This window comes from Daktulosphaira vitifoliae, unplaced genomic scaffold (assembly GCF_025091365.1).
Source record: "Daktulosphaira vitifoliae isolate Bord-2020 unplaced genomic scaffold, ASM2509136v1 Scaffold_2, whole genome shotgun sequence".
NCBI classification, from domain to species: domain Eukaryota; kingdom Metazoa; phylum Arthropoda; class Insecta; order Hemiptera; family Phylloxeridae; genus Daktulosphaira; species Daktulosphaira vitifoliae.
In genome coordinates this window covers 26,769,125-26,788,560 of record NW_026099573.1, presented here as the reverse complement: position 1 = coordinate 26,788,560, position 19,436 = coordinate 26,769,125, and the positions used below count along the sequence as shown (strand labels likewise).

Genomic DNA, 19,436 nt, shown 5'->3' with positions numbered 1-19,436 from the left:
TTGCAATGATAAAATATTTTTCACAACAATAATTAAACCTGTATCATATTTATAAAAACATATTTTCATATTGACAAAGACCTCAAATTTGATAAATTATTATTTATCAATTTGATAATTTTTTTTCTTGTCTTGAACAATAATTATTCATAAGAATAATCATTTTGTTCATATTAATAAAACATTATCATAAACCCTTGATAAAATTTCTCTATCAAAATTGATTGAGGTTTTTCTTTGGGTGTANTTTCTCTATCAAAATTGATTGAGGTTTTTCTTTGGGTGTATGAAAATAAATAATCTCAATTGATTTCAAGAAAATGAGTGTCTTATTCTTAATCGATAATAATGTACTAAGTATAGTTGTGCAAATATAAAATTTGTCTTTATTTATCACAAAGTAATTAATAAAAAAGAAAAATTAATTATGTCATACAAGTACATAAAATACATACACATGGAAATAATAAAATAATAAATAAGAGTACTGAAGTTATAGTAGATCATGCGATTTGTAGCGGTTGCAATATCGTCAGTACCGGCATACTTGTTTTGCTTATCACTTTTAAAATGTATAAACCGAACCCTACCCAACCATGCTGTAATGTTTTATGATTTTTTGTATATATATTAGTTTGGCTCTCAAAAATCGAATGTCTTTTTTTGCCACCTCATATATTTGAAATTATACTCAGAAACATTATCGATAGAAAATTAGTTGTTCACTGGTAAAGGCGTACCGATTTTCAAGCTATTTCAGCAGGTTTGGAATGATTTAAATAAAGAAAATTTTAAATCTTATATTTTTGAAAGTAATTTTAAAGAAATTATAGAGCCAGAACTTCAGAAGATAATAATTTTTGTAGAAAATAAATTAAAAATTGTTAATAACAAGTAAAATATTTTATAAAGAAAAATTATGTTATAATAAAATAAGATTTATTTTCTGTCCATAAAATAATAAATCTAAAAAACATAACAAACATTATGTTTGCAAAAAACATTACGTTATCGCACTTGGCATAAAAAATTTAACTTTTAGAATTTTTTTAATGAATAAACGTATTGATTATATATAGTCATTAACGAGTAATGAATTAAGACGTTTGATGTGAGTTATTACGAGTATTTGGTTTCTTTGGACATAACCTGTCACTATAATTAGCATTGAGCACAGTGGAAAATTGGAGAATTTACGATCAAATGAATCCACCTTGTGTAGAACACAAAATACATTACTGTTACTATTTCTTTGAAGTAGCAGATTGTTATTGCTACTGAAGCAATCACTATTATAAATCACTGTTACTGTTATTTTGTCCCATCACTAAGAGAAATACAAGGGGAGGTGCTATGGTGCATGTTGTACACTGACAATATAGTGTATAGGGTTATAATATAGATAATAGGAGGCAATTAATCAAAAGTTAGAGGTGTGGAAATCAGCTGTTGAAGAAAAGGGTTTAAGAATACGTAGGAATAAGACAGAGTATATAGAGTATACACGAGGTAGGTGAAATGAGAAGGTCAGTAACAATAAGCTAGGGCATGGTAGGACAGGTGGAAAGTTTTAAGTATTTAGGATAAGAGTAGCATATCAAATAAATTCATAATAGGAACTATTATTATTTAAAATGTATACATTAACAGCAGGGGCGTTATTTCAGTTTTTTTTTTTGATGTNAAATGTATACATTAACAGCAAGGGCGTTATTTCAGTTTTTTTTTTTGATGTACGAAATTTCAAGTAGGCCATTTTGAAATTACATCAGGACATATAAAAATAGATATACCTATTTAAGTTAATTATTCTTCTTTTAATTTTTCCATAGATTATGAATCACAATCAACATAAGTAGTAAATATAAATTATAATAATACCTAGTATTTTAATATAATATAATATAACGTAGCGTCGGGGTCGTAGCAATCGTTTAATTTTTTAATAATTAGTTCATTACTGTTATCAATTATTTCTGTTAAATGCGCAGCAAATAAGTCATGATAAAAACGGTGGCATAGTTGGGACAATTATTATAGGAATTATGGTAGCGTAATCCATATGACCCGTTCGCTCTATCAATAACGACTCAACTCATTAGTCGAAATGCCAAACTAGTTTGTATAATCGTGATCAGTAACATCAGCGTACGATTCATTTCGCCATCTGTTAGCCACGAACTAAGACAAAAAGGACTAGACACAAAGCCATATCAGGCAATCCGGTTTTTTGGTAGATTTCTCGTAAAAGGTAAAATTTTGAAATAACAGCGCCATCTGCTATTTTACATGTACTTTTTTGATTCCTGCTGTTTTTTTTAATTTTGTATTCTAAAGATATTCATTGCTAGATTTCATTGTTCGATGAATATTCCTCAGTAATAGCTATGGGGATGCAACTTTAAATATAATACCTAAACACATATTATTATTTTAAAGGTCGCAGTAAAAAATAGAAAAGAAAATAATAATAATTTTGATTATACTACTATAACAAACGATAACGATGAGCGTACATGGACAATTTCAAAAATAAATTTCCCAATAGTGATATACTAATATTTTACCGTTGGACAACGCTATCAGTCGTCCACAACACTGCCTGTGTGTATATGCGTATCGCTTATACTGCTGGTAATTGAGGGAAACAACTTAAATGTTCGTACACATCAAATGTATTATAGCCAAGGGTCGCAAGTTTTTTTTTGGCATTGTTTAATGTGAATTAATGTCCAAATACTAGTATTTATAATTATGAAATGGATTTGTAGCTCACTTTGCATGTTTTCCTAAGAAGCAAAAAAAAACATGCAAATGCATGAACTTACAAGCCCTGATTATAACTATTTTACTATTTAAAAATTTGCATTTTTAATAAAAATGTAGAATTTAGAGTATACAATTAATTTTCTTCTTTTAATTACAAATAATGGATAACAATATTTGTAATTAAAATAAATTACAATTAATATAACATATGAAGTAATGATTCATTTTTAAAGGGACTATCATCCCTAAGCATTTTTTAATGCTTATCTATGATTGGTGTCTCCTGAATAGGCTAAAAACACAATATTTAGAGAAATCTACTTTTCACTTTATAAAACTTCCAAAAATTTTTTAGTCTTATTATTTATTTACATTACTTAAAATCCAACAAGTTATAACAATGTTTATGATAAAATTTAATTATATAAATCATAACAAATATACAAATATAAATAATTACATTACAGTGTCTACTATTATTTTTCTATAGTATAATAAAATTGGTACCTAATATAAAAAGGCACACAATGAACACATACAAAATAAATATCCAATATAAATATTGTATAATATACTACAAGAAAAAAGCAATTAAAATTAAATGTATCTTTTACATTTTTCTAGTGCTCATAGTTGTTTTTAAAATGACTTTTTATGATTTTAAAAATGTAATATTGGAGCTTTATATACATTTGGACGGTTTTTAAAAGTTCAAGTTATTAAAAATCAAGAACATTATAGGATAACAATCAAATGAAACAATCTCAATAATTTTAACATAACAATTTAAAAGAGTATTGGGCTTACTTAAATAAAATAACAGTTAAAAGGAATTAGTCAAAACTAATCCCACTGAAATCAAAAATAAAGATAAATGTAAGCTTGTTGATGAATTTTCATCTTCAGTTTTCATATCAACGGAAGAATTTTCACATATTTTCTGAAATACGAAAGCAGTAATTAATAATTTAATAAAAAAACACTAACATAACACTTTTAATTCGATAACTTTTTTTAATGTAACTAAAATAGACTTTATTAGGCAGGCAAACATAAATGACATCAGCATAAATATTTTAATGATAGAAAGTTAAAATATTTAAGTTATTTTAATTAACCCTCAAATGTGCAAACTATTTTACTAAAAATTATAATAGTTACTTAAATGTTATTTAATTATATATCTCCAAAAAAAAATTAATGTATTTAAAAATGTAATTATTTAAGATAAAGTACATCAGACATAAAATACCTAATAAATAAATAAAATTAATTTTTGTACTTGTTGCAAAATTTGCAACAGGGTGATGATCAATTAAGAATAATACTCATCTTTTTAGAAACTATGCAAAATTTAAAATTTCCACAAAAGAAAAAATTATTTGATTAAAATAAATCTAGAATAATTAATTTTTTTTCCATTAAAGTTCTAAAAATAGTTATATATTTTTAGGTAAATGATATGATAAAAAAATTTCTAACATCTTTGTTCATATAATATTTTTTATTAAATGAACCGTTCATTAGTTAATGCTTGTTAAAGTTTAGTGATTTTTTATTTTTATTCTATAATTTCTTGTTCTTCATTTTTTCATGCTGTTACAAAAACAAATTTTTACTATTACTTTATTTTTTATCATATCTTTCACATAAAATAACAAAAATAAATACTGATATAAATTATTGCTCATTGAAAATTATTACAGTAGACTATAGTATTATGAAAATCAAATTAATGATAACTTTTATGTTTTAAATACAAATCTTTAAGCAACTGAAGGTCTTGGTGCAACAACCAAAGTAAAGTTTACTTTTTTAGGAAAATAGTTTATTGTTAATATTGAAAATATATGATTTTCCATTTAAACTAGTTTTATATTATTATATTTTATGGAGATATTTAATTTAGAAAAAACATTTTTCTAATACTTTTAATGAAAATATTTAATACAATTGCTTCTCATACAGAAAAAAAAAAATTAGATTTCACAGGTTGATGCACCGAGCTTTTAAATTTAAAACACAAATGGTAGAAAAATTTATAAGAACAAAATTTTTTCAAAATATTTTCTATCATATAATCATAAAAATATGGGTTTTAGTTAAATAAAATTAAAGTTTTTTGTCTAAAGGGACAAAAAAAAAAATTATACTATATTTTTTTAAAATCAAACAATACTTTACTTTACAAAAATTGAAAATATTTAGTAGTTTCATCATTATCACTTTAGCCTCTATCCTAACTATTTGGGTTTGGCTCTACCTTATTGATTTGGTAGGATTTTTACACCATCTGTTAACCTGACACAATCTCATTAAGGTTGGGGGATCTGTAAGGGGCAAGGTTACTTTAAAGTTCCTATATGTTCACCCATCCAAAAATTAACAAGCAATAAACTAATAAACAGAGCAGCTGAACATTTGTGATAAGATGACAACTGAATGATCCACACCCTTAAAATATCCAATCGTTTATACATCATATATTACTTACTAAAAGAGAAGATGCCATTTCACTGAGAAACTGTTTAGTAAATGCAACTGTTGTTTCCCCACAAGTTGCTTTGACTATGTCGTTGACACAAATTAAATAGCCACGAAATGATCTGCATAGTATTTTATTTAAATGAATAAAACAATTTATAATTAATTATACTTTAAAATATTTAAACTAAGTTAAAAATTATTTATTCAATTTATTATTATTCCATGTACAACTATTATATTTTTAGATAATCAAGTTATTTTGTAAAAAGGAGAACTAACAAAGTCAGCACAAAAATATTTCTTTTATACCAATGAACTCAATTTAAATTTACTTAAATGATAAAATTAAGGTATGTGATATGAATATTTTAAGTATTTTATTTTATAAAATTGATTTGAATTATATTATTGATCAATTTATAATTTTGTTACATAAATTCATGTAAAATTGATGAATAATACTATAACATGATTAAAGACATCAAAATTTTTAAATAATTTTTAAGAAAATATTATATTCTAAGAATAAAGGTTTCTATAAGCCACAGGATAATTTTTCAAATTTTATATACCCATCATGTAAAAAATCTTTATGATTATAATGAATGGTTTAGTATATCTGTGACATTTAATGGAAAAACCGGAGTACTTATTGTCACTGCATCAAGATACATAAATTTTAAAGAAAAAAAATTACCTGAAGCTTATAGAACTTTATTTATTGGACATTACATCATATTTCAACATTTTTATTCTACCAAAACATTAAATTGAATGAGAACTTTGTAAAATAAAGAAAATTATTATGGTTACGTAATATGAAGTATATTTAGAGTTGTCTAATCTTAATAAATAACACGCTGAAAATATTTTCCATTCAAGTATTTACCTGCATAAGTGTTTTAGGTTTTCATTCATATCATGAGAAGGTTGAAATTGAATGGTAGAGTTGTTATTTGCCATCATTTCGGTGATGTGTTTCTGATGTTCTTTTCCACATTCTTCATATTCTTTATGAACTTTTTTTAGACATGGTGCATGTTTCAAATATTCTGTAAATTATTAAATAACTACTTTTAAACTATTTATTAACAATAAATTCAAAATAAAATGTAGGAGAGAGAGGATATTATGAATGAGATATTTAATCATTATAGTAATTTATTTCAAGATATCTGAGTGATGGAAAATTATAAAAAAAAAGTTAATTAATCTAATTTAAAATGTTAATTAGATTAATTTGTAACAAAAAAAGTAAAGTGTGTTATCAATGGTCCAAAATGGCACAATGGGCTAATTTTTAAGAAAATAAGTAGCACATTTTAATTAAAAAAAAATAATATTCAATTCATCTCACATCTTTACTTTTGTTTAGATAAATAACAAAATAAATACAATTTATAAATTCAATAATCTTTGTATAATTGATCAACTGTAATAGTTATAAAATTAAAAAATAAAAATTATAATAATAAATATTTTATTTAAAAAAATTGGTTTGAGTAAAGTGAACAGTTACAATTTACCATGTTACGGAAATATCTATTAGCAGATTAATTAAAGAATTTTAGTATATGACATACTTTTATTTTAAAATTTAATGTCTTACATTGTTCAAAAAAAAAGTAACAAACATATTAATTGAAAATGAGGAAATGAGTGTTCTAATGTATGTAAAAAATAAAAAAAAGATGTTTATTGGTTTTATAATCTTGTAATAACATAAATTTTGTTGAAATACATTGAAATGAGGTAAAATATTCACTTTACGAAATACTAGATGAATATAAAATTAATTTCTAGAGCAGAATTTAAAATTTGAAATAATTTTACAAATTTATTACTTATTAAAAATGTTTGACTGAATACTTCACAATTATTTTTGATTATAAAATTAACATTTCATCTATTTCTAACCTATATATTAACTAACTATTAAAAAAAAATAGTAGTTGCTTTTTTTGAAACCAACTATTAACTAACATAATATGGATGAGGTGAATGTACTTTGATATTTCTTTAATTATGAATATTTTATTATTTCATTAATTATTGTTTATTTTGATTTTTAATATACTGCGGATATTTTGTACTTAGAAAGTTTGGATTTTAGCTTGTGACAGAATTTAGTACCAAGGAAACACAATTCTTAAATGTGACCCTAGATACTAGTAGAATGATCCCTACTAGAATTTTTCTTGTGTCTATCCTTAATATAGATTATGATTTTTATTTTTTTTATTTATGTTTTAATAGCATATTTTTTAATTAAATACGGTACCACTACATATATGTTTTGATTATATTAAGGTAATTAGGTCCTAGGTCCAAAACCCTACTATCATGAACATTTTTTATATGAAAATAACTGTGTTATTTATATACAGTTAATCTTAGAATAATAATAAATAACACTGACCATCTTGATATGGACCATCTTGGCATAATTCTTGCATCAGCAAGGGTGGTTTATTATATAGTTGATAAAAAGAAGAACGCTGCTTTGGGCTCATGCATTTCCTTGTAAAAACATCAACACAAACTAAATGTTTTTCCAAACCTGAATACCTAAAATAGAAATTAATATTATCAATAATTATATAACAATTTTTTTTCTAAAAATAGAGATAAACAAAAGTTTAGATTTGTATATAAAAACTCACGGACAGTTTACAGATAAATCTTCTTTTTTTTCTGCAACGGGTAAATCTGTATAATTGTACAAAGGAAACTGTTTACAATTGAAAATATGTGGATCATCACATCCCATGTAGTTTTTTTCTACAGCTGTAGGCCCACAACTAACAATACTAAAAACTATAAAAATGAAAAATAGACAATGATTATTAACAACCAATTTACATGTAAAATGTTTCTGACAATTATTGAAAAAATATTTTAAAAACTTTCACTACATAAGATTTTCAAGCAAAAAAAAAATACTAGAATATATATTTTATTTATTTGTATAGTTTTTTGCTCAGTCGTGTAATTTTAGTGTTCGAATATACGATTACTCCTGCTCCTATTGAAACAATACATTAAAGCATCACAAAAAGTTGAAGGTATCAACGTCATAATTTTGAAAGATTCCATCAATTCCCGTAATAAAGAGAAATATTGAAATAACTTTTTGAAAATTAGACGGACTTTCCAAAAATTTTATTAATACTATTTCAAAAATTGTTTCGTAAAAACGTATTATTATACATTTTTTTAACTAACTATATATATTTTTTTTAAGCGCATGAGACATTACATTAGTCTTTTTTTTTTTTGTGCAAATCAATAAATTGAAATAATTTCCATTTTAAATTATAAAATAATGCTAGTGGAAAATATAAACCCCACTTTCCAACAAAAAGAAACACTCTTGGACCCTATCAATTTAATGTAAATATAAAAATAATATAGACATACATGATTAAGGTTTTTTATAATGTTATATAAAAATGTACTTGTTGTGAGAGGAATTAAATTGCCCCATACAATTTTATTTTATTTATAATTACAAATAGAAAAATGCTACGTTCCAGAATGCTCCATACATTTTTTTAGATAACTAAAAAAAATAATGATTTTCCATTTCATAGCATAAATATTCACTAAAAATAGATTATACAGGAGCTCAGGTTTATTTATAATAAATTTACTACAAAACTATATCCTTGGAGATTTGGCGTGTGGTCTGTAAATTTGTTGAAGAACGTTTGTAATTTTTAAATTAACATTTTTCTAAATGAAATAACATCGTTAACTTAGTTAAATGCACTGCGACTAATTTATAATAATCAAAATAATTGTACATGCGTGATTGATATCAATTGATTCATACACAAAATTCATAAAATAATATTGCTGCTAATTCTCAGCATCTTCAACTTAAGATTGTTACGTTTTTTTTAATGTATTTATGAATTTGTTGATAGTACTTTTTAAAATTAGTAGAATTCCACTATTTATATACTTTGTCTTTAGCGTCTATTAAATTAAAGAAAACCTTTTCAACGTGTTATAATAATTAAAATTATTTCAATCTAATACTATCTAATATGATTCAATTTATTCTGGTAAAACATGTTTATTTATTACTTTAATTTTATATCATTTTAAACAACTTTAATTTTGATTAAGTAGTTGCGTTTTATCAATTTAATTTGATTGTTTATTAATAGTTGATTCTATTGAAGGGTTTCCCGTTTGTATTCCAATTTTTTTATTTAACCTCTGGACTTGATCTTTTATTATAAGAATACATAATACAGATAAAATATTCTTGTTTAACTTTAAGATAGAAATATAAAAATTCTTATTTCGTAAATAAGTATATGTTTTTTTGCATACCTCTTTAAAAATGTAAACTAAAGATCAAAATTTGATTGTTGCCGTTATAACGGCATAATAATAACGCATTTCTTTATAATTTTACATCATAATAGTTTTTTAATTGAATATAAAGTGAGCTGTTTTATGTATCATCATCCTTTTTTATTTACCAAAAATAATAATTTATAACTTGGATGTTGGATTAGATGACATTGTTTTTCTTCTATAATATGTTTTAGAATAAAAATATAGTTACCTAAAGAATATTTCATATTAAGATTTAAGTTGTTCATCGAACAAATAATTTTAAACAATGTTAATAGGTTCAGGAAAAATATTTAGTTAAAATATTTAGTTAAAATAATAGTAAAAATAAAAATTATATACATTTTATTACTGCCCATGAATTTGAACAGACCGAATAAGCAAACTAAATTTGGAAAATAATAGCATGTTTTTTTAATGTATATATATATTTGATAGAAAATAGTCACCATAAATTATTGTTAAATCTATTTAAACATTCACATATAATTAATCATTATATACAACGACGCGTGAACACATATTCAGATAAACAAGTTGTTTATCTGAAATAGAAAACTAGAATATTAGTCAGAAGAATACCTTATCTCATATTAATTAGTATAAGTAATAATAATAATAATAATAGTATATTTATAAACTGTATGTAATTTACAATAATATATGTTGGGTATTCTTTCAACATCATATAAATTAAGAATTTACACAAGAAAATATTTTGCGTAAGAGTAGTCAATTTTTCACTACTACAGACGCTAATGAAAAAAACGTTGAAAAGATGAAATGCTCATAATGTATATGAACTATGTTGGTATAATAGAACAATTAGCCAATTAAAAATAATAAATTATATAATAGTGTATTTATTTATTCAATAAAAATGTATTGAAGGATTAAATTAGAAAATTTAACCAATAAATTAGTACTCCCCTATTTATTATTCACAAAAAACACGTTCTTTAATGTTTAAGTAATAAACTTTCAAACATGAAAGTGTATTATTTAAACTACTAAGAACATTTTAAGGTTATTTTTTAGCGATATTCATTCAATCTAGTTGACAGTAGCGTACCTTACAAAAGATTTAATATAAAAAAAAATGAGTACTTACAAGAAATAACGATAGTGACAAAAAATATGATATCGATAATAGTTCGCTTCGATTCCATAATTTCGTTGACAAGTTACTAGTTAGCTTAACTACTGTATAAAATGTACAAAAATTGTTATCACTATTAACATATAACTATTTCATTGCGTTTTAACCAATTATTTTGTAAAAAATCAAAACACGTTAGACTGTTTGTGGTGGACTAAGATCGCGATGATTTGACTAGAACCACAAAATAATAAATCAACGCCTAATGAATAGAAACGAACAATTATAATTGAGAAACTGACTCGACAGCGTTAGACGTTTAGAAAGATAGTAACAAGATGTGTGTAACTGTTGCTTCTACAGCTGTTGCTGTGTGTCTATTATCGATAGTTTATACTACGATAACTAACTATCGATCACACTTCTACGATTTTTAAATCAATGTTATATCGGTCGTTATATGACGGACACCAACGAGTTTTAATATGTAGAAAAATAACAAAAATCATAAAATACAACAATCGTCGTCACCGGTAAGTGTTTTACTAATACAACGATGCGAAACATCAGTTCAATTTTAAAAATAGCAGTACTATTGAGAAAAGAATCGTCAATAGTTATCATTGAAACTACGTCCGTGATTTGAGTTTAAGGTCAATTATAATTAACTAATAGTATTACATTTTTTTTATTTATCTTCAAAAATTTATTACAGCAATAAATTTTATAATATCCTACTGTACATTTATATTTCTTAAGTGAAAATTATTTTAACGTATGATTTATTTTCATAATAACTATTTACATTTCAGGCAGGAGCGGACAAGTAAACTATACATATCACAATATATCCATAATCTAAAATATATTTAGGAGAAGGAAGCGGATTATTTAACATAAAACGAAATTTATAATACTTTCTCAGCTTCGCATCGAAGCTAAAATTTACGTACAAATAATTTCATTTTCAAAATATTCCTAAATTTTCGGATTAAAAAATATTGATTTACAATTTACTTTGATGGATAAAGAATTAATCGATGATTAATTATTGGTGGCCATTAATATTATAAAAATAATCAGAATAATTTTTTATAATTTTTCGTGAATTATATTAGTTTTATTCGATAGCTTGTTTTACTGAATGTGTTCAAAAATTAAAAAATAATAATTATCTTCGAGTGTATTTAACCCTTTCCGTCTTAAGTAGTAAAAGGTGAAATATTGAAGAGTAAAAATAATATTTTTATTTAATATATATATATTTCTTTTTTTGTTGTAAATAGGTTCAGGTATTAAATTTTTGGTAAATTCTCAAGCCAGAACCTTTGTCACCAGAGCAACAGGTTTAGTTTTAGAGTTAGATTTTAGTGTACTAAAAACTATTAAATTCATTAAAGGATCTAACAAGTTAATCATCATCGTCTCCTTGCCTATACCTTAACTATTTGGGGTTGGATACCTTATTGATATGACTTAATTCTCATAATAGCTGCCGACCTGAAGCAACCTTATTATAACTAAGGGAATCAGTATGAAGGCAAGGTTTGTATCACTATTTAAGTTCCCGTATGGTCTCTCATGTAGAAACTAACAACGAATAGCGCAAATCACTGAATATCAGTGATAAGGCGGCGATAGAATGATCCACTGCGCCACACCACGACCTACTGTAACATTAGAATCTCATTAAAGAAGAAAGTCTAAATATAAATAATTGATAAGTACACTGTAAATATTTCTTACATTAAGTAGCTGATACTACTCATTATCGAGGCTTTATTTTGTAAATAAAAAAAATTAAATTTGTGACCTATTTATGTCAATTATACTTAACTTATTATTTAATAAAACATGAATGAAGAATTGAGTATGTTATTCTAATGACAAACAAAAATTCGAAGATAAACAAACTAAATAATTAAACTAATTAAATAATATCAACAATTAAAAACATTTTAGGTATTGTAAGGCGACAGTTATACTATTAATTTTGTGATTCAATTAAAAAAATTGTTTAGTCTAAGTTCAAAAAAACTACAAGTATAAATAATGTTATGGCTAAGTTACTTTCTAAAAAATATTAATTTTAAATTTAAACATCACAATTCTTAAAGTACAACAATAAAACCTGAAGTAAAAGACTTCAGATGGTTGGTATTTTTCAAAATTTTTGTGTAATTTTTACTTATTACTTATAGATTTCTAAAATTTACTAACTTATGAAATTTTTTTAGTAAAAAATTAATAGTAATTTTGATAAACAAAAGAATTTTTTTCTCATTACCTCATCATTTTAAAAACAATAATATCTATACTCAATGATATTTTTTTATTAAAATGCAGGAATATCGCTAGGGATGTATGTGGTTTATATCGGTAGGTTATGTTGATGACGAAAAAGGTTCTTTTTTCACCAAAAGAAAAAAATATATTTAAAGTAATACATAAAATGTTTGTAGAGCTAACAAAATTGTTTCGTATAAGGACCAGTTAAAATAAATATTAACTTTTTATAATATTTTACAAGTATTAGACTTTTTGAATTGTTTAGTTTAAAATATTTTAAAAATAATTTATTTTAAACAATTTGTTATTATAGGAAAAAATATTGTTTAAATAGGAAGATAATTTTAGTGCTTTAAAACACTTCTCGAGTATAAATTTATTCATCAGTACTTATAATAAATTAATTAAAAGTTGTACATTTAAATAAATAATAAATAATATTAAAATGTAATTCTCAATATCGTTAAAACAACTTAATAAGCACATATAACACATTCTATAGAGGAGTGTGACAATCTATAATATTATGTAAACCCATTGAACTTAGTTTTCATCATTATTATAGATACATTCTTTTAATTATTTTTCATTGTTTCATTCAATCCTTTGTTACGGTATTTTTGCATACTATTCAGTATGATTGTTGATGCCAATGAAGGTGAAATAGTTTTAAGTAAAATAATAAAATATATCTAGAATAAAAATTGCCATACAATGCATAACATTGTAGGGTGATAAATATCGTTATTATTTAATAAATATTAAATATTTATTTGAAAATAAATAAAAGTTGTAATTCATATCGATTAAAAAGTAGGTAAAATTATAAAGCAGTTAAAATCTAGCGTGACTAGGTGTTTCAAGAACAAGGACGGACGAGAATGAAGATCGGTAATATACATTTATATGTAAATTACCTTTCTTTCTATAATCAAGAGCTAAAAAAAAAAGGTTTCAAATAAACTGAAATTAGTTTATTGAAAAAATTCTATGAGCTTAAAAATTAAATCTTATGAATTAATTTTCTTTTTCATTTTTTTTTTTTTAAGGTTGGTTAAATAGGTCAGCGCTGATTTGAACGGATAATTAAAATTGTTTACTTAAAATAAATTTTTACTTTAACACAATCATATCATAATTATCATTAAATCTTACTAGCAAAGTGTGTGGGAAATAACCAGTTGTTAATTTTTCGATTTTAGTAGTTTTTAAAGCAGATTCTACATATCTTTCAGCTGTAGGTATCAACCAAGTAGGTTTATTTATTTTACTCATTTTTGTTACAACGAATCCAGGCATGACACATTGTACTAGAACTCCATAATTTTGGTATTCAGTATTAAGATCTTCGCTAAACTTTTGAACAAATGTCTACAATGAAAACCACATAACTAAATATAAATTATATCATTGTAAACTCATTACTAAAATCATATTTTATCATTAGAGACAAAGCCAAGTCTCAATATATTTGGTCTAGTTACCAACGAAATGTCACCCTTTGATATTTTATCTAATATATTATTTGTTGAGCAAATTTTATGCCCTAGAAAGCTGTTTTATTGTCTAGATCTAAATACGATCATGATTAATTTCACAAGCAGAACCTAATTAAGAATTATAAGGGTCCTGGATGAAACCTTAAGAACTATAAGGGGTATTCACCCCTTATAGTTCCTTTTAATCCCGATACTGGTTACAAAATAAGGTGGTTAAAATGTAGATAATGGTACAATTGAAAAAATACATACGCAGAAAAATGTATTTTAAATCTTTTCCATATTAATAAGATGACACACATTTAATTTTTAAAACTGTGAACTTTAATTCCTAGTTGATTTTACTTAACATCTCATAACACATGCATTGTTTTTTGTGATATTTTGCATCACTTATTGTATTTATATTAATTTAATTGTTTATTTGATTTCAAATAAATAAATATTATTATTATTTCCGGAGAGTTATTGATATATTAATTAAAAACATCTAGTGAAAGGACTAAATTTTGCAATTAGGTTAGTTCAATACGGATAACCATAAAAAAAGCCAAAGAGTGCTAAGAAAAAAATTTCAAAAAGATTAGATAGAAAGTTTTTGTATTTAAGGGTAAGGCATCATTATGCAGGGTTTGTTAATTTATTACATTTATTGCTTTTGTATCTTATAAAAACCAAGCCTTTTATACACATATTTTTAATAGATTTATATTATGTACAGAGTGTTCAGTCAGAAGTAAACAGGTATATTGTTATAAACAATGAGAACAATAGACATCACATTTCCTTACACACTGAATACCCTGTATATTTTTAATGTTGATAATTTAAACTGTATACCTTAGAAGAACCATAAACGGTTAATAATGGGCTAGGGCATGGCGACGATAATGATCCTATGTTCATGATGATACCGCGACGTTTTTTTACCATTGCAGGCATGACAATACGGCACATATTTACTATAGAAATAATATTACATCTGATTATATTTTTAAATGTGGGATCGTCATCTTTGAAATTTAAAAAGTATTCAGGATGAGAATAACACTGTCCTGCATTGTTTATAAGTATTCCTATATCCATTCCATCAAGTTCCTTGGATAATCGTGGATATAATGAAGATTCATCCTCCGTGAAATCTGCTACTATAATCTTAGTTTGAACATTGTAATTATCACCTAAATAAATGATTCTAAATTATACTTTTTGACCCTTTATAAGCTGAAACAGTGATGTAGATATGGAAGACTAAGAGACTAGTCCGTTAAGTGATAAAATCCATAGTACAACTTAATTTTTTACAGAAAATAGTTTTTTTAAAAGGATTTATAATATATCTTTTTATTATTTAAGAAAATAATGAAAAATATTTCTTCATTTTCCAAATTTTTTTATTTTATTTACGCCATTGAGCGTAATTATAGTAATTGTTTATGTGATAGATAATATTTTTGTAAGTAGTAATTATCTATAGATAATAGAATATGGATATAACTATTTAGTAAAATTGGTTCAGTATACCGTAATGCATAATATTATATTACATAATATTGACACAATTTGATTTTAAAAAAAATAACTCAGTACAGTCAAGATACAGCTTAGTGGGGACCGGTATAAATTGAAATTTGATAGTGATTAACATCACTAACTTAAACGCTTCTAAACAAATACGTATAAAGAAAGTTTCAAGAAAATTTTTTCGGGGGAGAAGGGATCCTCCCTATTTTAATATGCTTATAGGTAATAAATTGTAAAAAATCCTACCTAGAAAAATGTTGGTAAAAGAAGTCTAATAAATTTTTTCAAAAAATCCTTTTTTCGTCAATTGAAATACCCATTTAAATTAAGGACATAAGTCAATATTTCTTTTTTCAAAACTAAGTATATTATAAGACTTTTAAATTAAAATCTCTTTAAAGGTGTCAGGATTTCTAGAGCACTTATAAAATTCAAATTAAAAAAGTTCAATTGTAATGCAAGATACCATTTTGAATTCCTCCTGTTAGCAGGTATAGTGTCTAATTTCCAAAAAATATATATCTAATAAAAAGAACATATCTAAGGTATGATTTAGGTGCTGCTAATAATGCCTTATATAAAGCTTATATAAAGCCCAGCCAAGATAAGGTTTATTAGGCCAAGATAAGCTAGTATAAGATTTAGCTAGACTTATTACAAGCTAAGTCTTATTAACAGTATCTAGACCATTGAAAACACTACTTTCAAATTTTGAAAGTAATGTTTTCAATGAGTTATGCTTTGTGATCTTTTGACGTATCGTTTAACATAATCTATTCAGTAGTAGCTAAGACTTTGTGGTAACAGACGCACAAAAAAAACACACCATAGTAACATTAATACATATTCAGATTTGTGTCAAAGATAGAAGCTCCAGAAATTTTACTGAATAATTATCTATCAATTTAACTTATTTAAAATTAATTTTTTATTTATTTTTATACATTTTTCTTGTTGGCGCATCCTGAGGTAACTCTAGGGGTTTAATTCTTAAATTCTGTCAAGGCCTATAAAAATGATTTATTTTTTATTAATTTATATTTCAGGGGAGGGAAAAATTAAATTAAATCTTGAACATTTTTTTTTTAAGTAGCACGTATAATTATGTTACAGAAAAATATTTATCCAATACTGGATATAATGGAGATGCGTTACTATATTCTATTGATTATATTGACGGTTAGCGGTCACATAGACGTTATTTTAAGTAAGGTATAAAAGTGTTCTTTTAATGAATCCTCCTTATCAAGATAATATGTAATTTTATAGGTTAAAATAATCACAATAAAAAATAAATTATAATTTAATACTTACGGATCATCTTAGCCGTACACTCAAGTTTTGATTTTGTCCTACTAATTAATACAATGTCTATTCCTTTTTTGGCCAACTATGGAAAAAATAATTGTCTCATAAATTTAATGAGTCATACTATTATGAATAATTTGAAATTACTTGTTCGGCGTATGCTTTACCAATTCCATCTGTACATCCTGTTATAACTATAAATTTACTAATTATAACATACAAATTTGATATAAAATATTCCATTATACAGGTGTCCCATTCTGTTTTGAAAGTTCCTTTATCTTTTGTCATACTGAATATTTTATATTTTTTGTAAGGAAATAATAGTATTTATAAACTAATATTTATCACTTTTATTCAATAAAATAATCGATGTTAATTTAAGCGACGGTAATTTTCATTAAAAAAAAATCTATCCCTTAATGGTAGGTATATCAGTGATGGTTATCGAATTATTTATAATCTATTTATCAATTATCTTTGTACACCTCTCTGACGAGCATGGACCAACATTTGATATTGTAATAGAGATACGCAAAATTCAAGTTTGTACATTTTAAAAAAAGCTCTAGAAATTTAAGATGACATATTGTTACTAAATACTTATTATGATCTACTCTATAATATTACTGTTTTGATTTTTTTTTTCATTTCTAATAATTAAAAAAAAAATTAATTAATATTATCTATAATCTAATAATTTTTAAAGAAGAATGTAACTAAAAATATCCAATAGACCAGAAGTTGTAGGATTACTAAGAAAAGGCTGGAACAACATATATAACTATCTGGCTCATAGAATAATTATAAGATTTTTTTTATAATATTTTGATTATGTTTTATGGTAGAATACTAATTAAAGGTAATTGGCAGATTTATTGAATAATTATTATATTAATAGTTAAGGACAATTTGAACCATTTCAAATAGTTCATTTGATTTTATATTTACTATATTTAAAAGGAATTTATTACTAAAACCTTTTTAATATTACATTATTTTAATTAACAAAAGTTATAAAATTATTTTNATTACTAAAACCTTTTTAATATTACATTATTTTAATTAACAAAAGTTATAAAATTATTTTTTTAATTACCTGCCCATTTTCCTGTAGATTTAAAATCTACATTCGATTCATAAATTATGTTATATACAAATTGAATAAAAGAAAAACTAAACTTAACTGATAGTAATGTGAATATAACTTTACCTAATACCTCAAAAAACATTTTATTTAGTTTAAAATATTTTGCTAAACACATGTACTGATATAAGTTAAATGAAAATTAATACCTACTGCTTTTACATACATTTAATGTTAAAGTTATAATTATAGGTGTAAAATTACACGTGCCTAATACAATCACATAATTGAAAGATAATTAAATAATTATTTAATAGATACCTTTATAATAAGAGTTTTATTACTACTAAAAAGATTATTTTATTGTGCCATAAATTTCAATACGAAAATTAGATACTGTTCTAGTAGCTAAAAAGGTTATTGGAAAATAACAAATTATTTTCAATGGCTGAATAATTATTTTTTAATTGAGTTATATTTTTATTAATAACATATTTTTTTAATACCTATTTTCGCAATTGTATATCAAAACAAAAATAATATATCTTATCCTTTTTAAAATAACTTCAAAATTCTGGATTTATTATTTCGATATTTTTATTAATTACTAATTAATCGGTCAACAGCTATTTTCTTTTTACTATTTTAAAATTATTTCTATATGAAATTTTGACCAACAAATAAAAATATTAAAACCTACTTAAAGTATTTCTTTGATTTTCTTTTAAAAAAATTTGTCTTTGAACTCATTATAATAATAATAATTTGTCATTGTAGTGCTATTCTACCGTTCCTAATACCGTCTTTCGTTTTCTTTAAAACTATAAAAATAATTAGTTATACAATCCGTAAAATTTAATCGTATTTATTATTTATATATATAATATTCTATCATATCATTGCTTCAGCATCTTCAAAATAAAAAAATATTGGAGTAATATATAAAAAAACCCAACCAAAAAATAAAAAACCCAGCACAGGGGGGTCGCGGCACCATGGTGAC

At 24.1% G+C, this 19,436-nt stretch overlaps 2 protein-coding genes and 1 long non-coding RNA gene across 4 annotated transcripts; 1 reads left to right on the top strand and 2 right to left on the bottom strand.

Annotated features, from left to right (window-relative positions):
- Positions 1-2,027: 2,027 nt before the first annotated feature.
- On the top strand, positions 2,028-12,531 carry LOC126897211 (uncharacterized). Its single transcript, XR_007702049.1, has 4 exons — positions 2,028-2,251; positions 5,502-5,606; positions 11,539-11,942; positions 12,013-12,531. It is a non-coding gene; the product is annotated as an uncharacterized LOC126897211 (long non-coding RNA).
- LOC126897199 (uncharacterized) lies at positions 3,260-11,245 on the bottom strand. The gene is made up of 6 exons (XM_050670611.1): positions 10,739-11,245; positions 7,920-8,073; positions 7,676-7,824; positions 6,146-6,308; positions 5,264-5,375; positions 3,260-3,709 (listed from the first exon to the last, which is right to left on the bottom strand). The coding sequence occupies exons 1-6, from the start codon at positions 10,794-10,796 to the stop codon at positions 3,593-3,595; spliced, it is 753 nt and encodes a 250-aa protein (XP_050526568.1). The 5' UTR covers positions 10,797-11,245; the 3' UTR covers positions 3,260-3,592.
- A 260-nt stretch (positions 12,532-12,791) lies between the features above and the next one.
- Positions 12,792-18,638, bottom strand: LOC126897196 (very-long-chain 3-oxoacyl-CoA reductase-B-like). 2 transcript variants are annotated; one of them, XM_050670608.1, is made up of 6 exons: positions 18,446-18,638; positions 17,494-17,531; positions 17,353-17,428; positions 15,355-15,695; positions 14,171-14,386; positions 12,792-13,707 (listed from the first exon to the last, which is right to left on the bottom strand). In XM_050670608.1, the coding sequence occupies exons 1-6, from the start codon at positions 18,609-18,611 to the stop codon at positions 13,591-13,593; spliced, it is 954 nt and encodes a 317-aa protein (XP_050526565.1). In that variant the 5' UTR covers positions 18,612-18,638; the 3' UTR covers positions 12,792-13,590. The 2 variants fall into 2 exon arrangements, with proteins under 2 accessions (XP_050526565.1, XP_050526564.1); XM_050670607.1 differs by having other exon boundaries at positions 12,795-13,707; positions 17,494-17,540; positions 18,446-18,637.
- Between the last annotated feature and the right edge of the window lie 798 nt (positions 18,639-19,436).

Bases quoted from the DNA above. Each gene is read 5' to 3' on its own strand.
- LOC126897199 (XM_050670611.1), bottom strand. From the start codon at position 10,796: ATGGAATCGAAGCGAACTATTATCGATATCATATTTTTTGTCACTATC. The intron at 8,074-10,738 runs GTAAGTACTCAT...TCATTTTTATAG, and splicing joins TGTCACTATCGTTATTTCTT to TTTTTAGTATTGTTAGTTGT. The intron at 7,825-7,919 runs GTGAGTTTTTAT...TTTCTATTTTAG, and splicing joins GATTTATCTGTAAACTGTCC to GTATTCAGGTTTGGAAAAAC.
- LOC126897196 (XM_050670607.1), bottom strand. From the start codon at position 18,611: ATGTGTTTAGCAAAATATTTTAAACTAAATAAAATGTTTTTTGAGGTA. The intron at 17,541-18,445 runs GTAATTAAAAAA...GTAAATTTATAG, and splicing joins ATCTACAGGAAAATGGGCAG to TTATAACAGGATGTACAGAT. The intron at 13,708-14,170 runs GTAAGATTTAAT...TTTTTATTCTAG, and splicing joins ATTTCCCACACACTTTGCTA to ATATATTTTATTATTTTACT.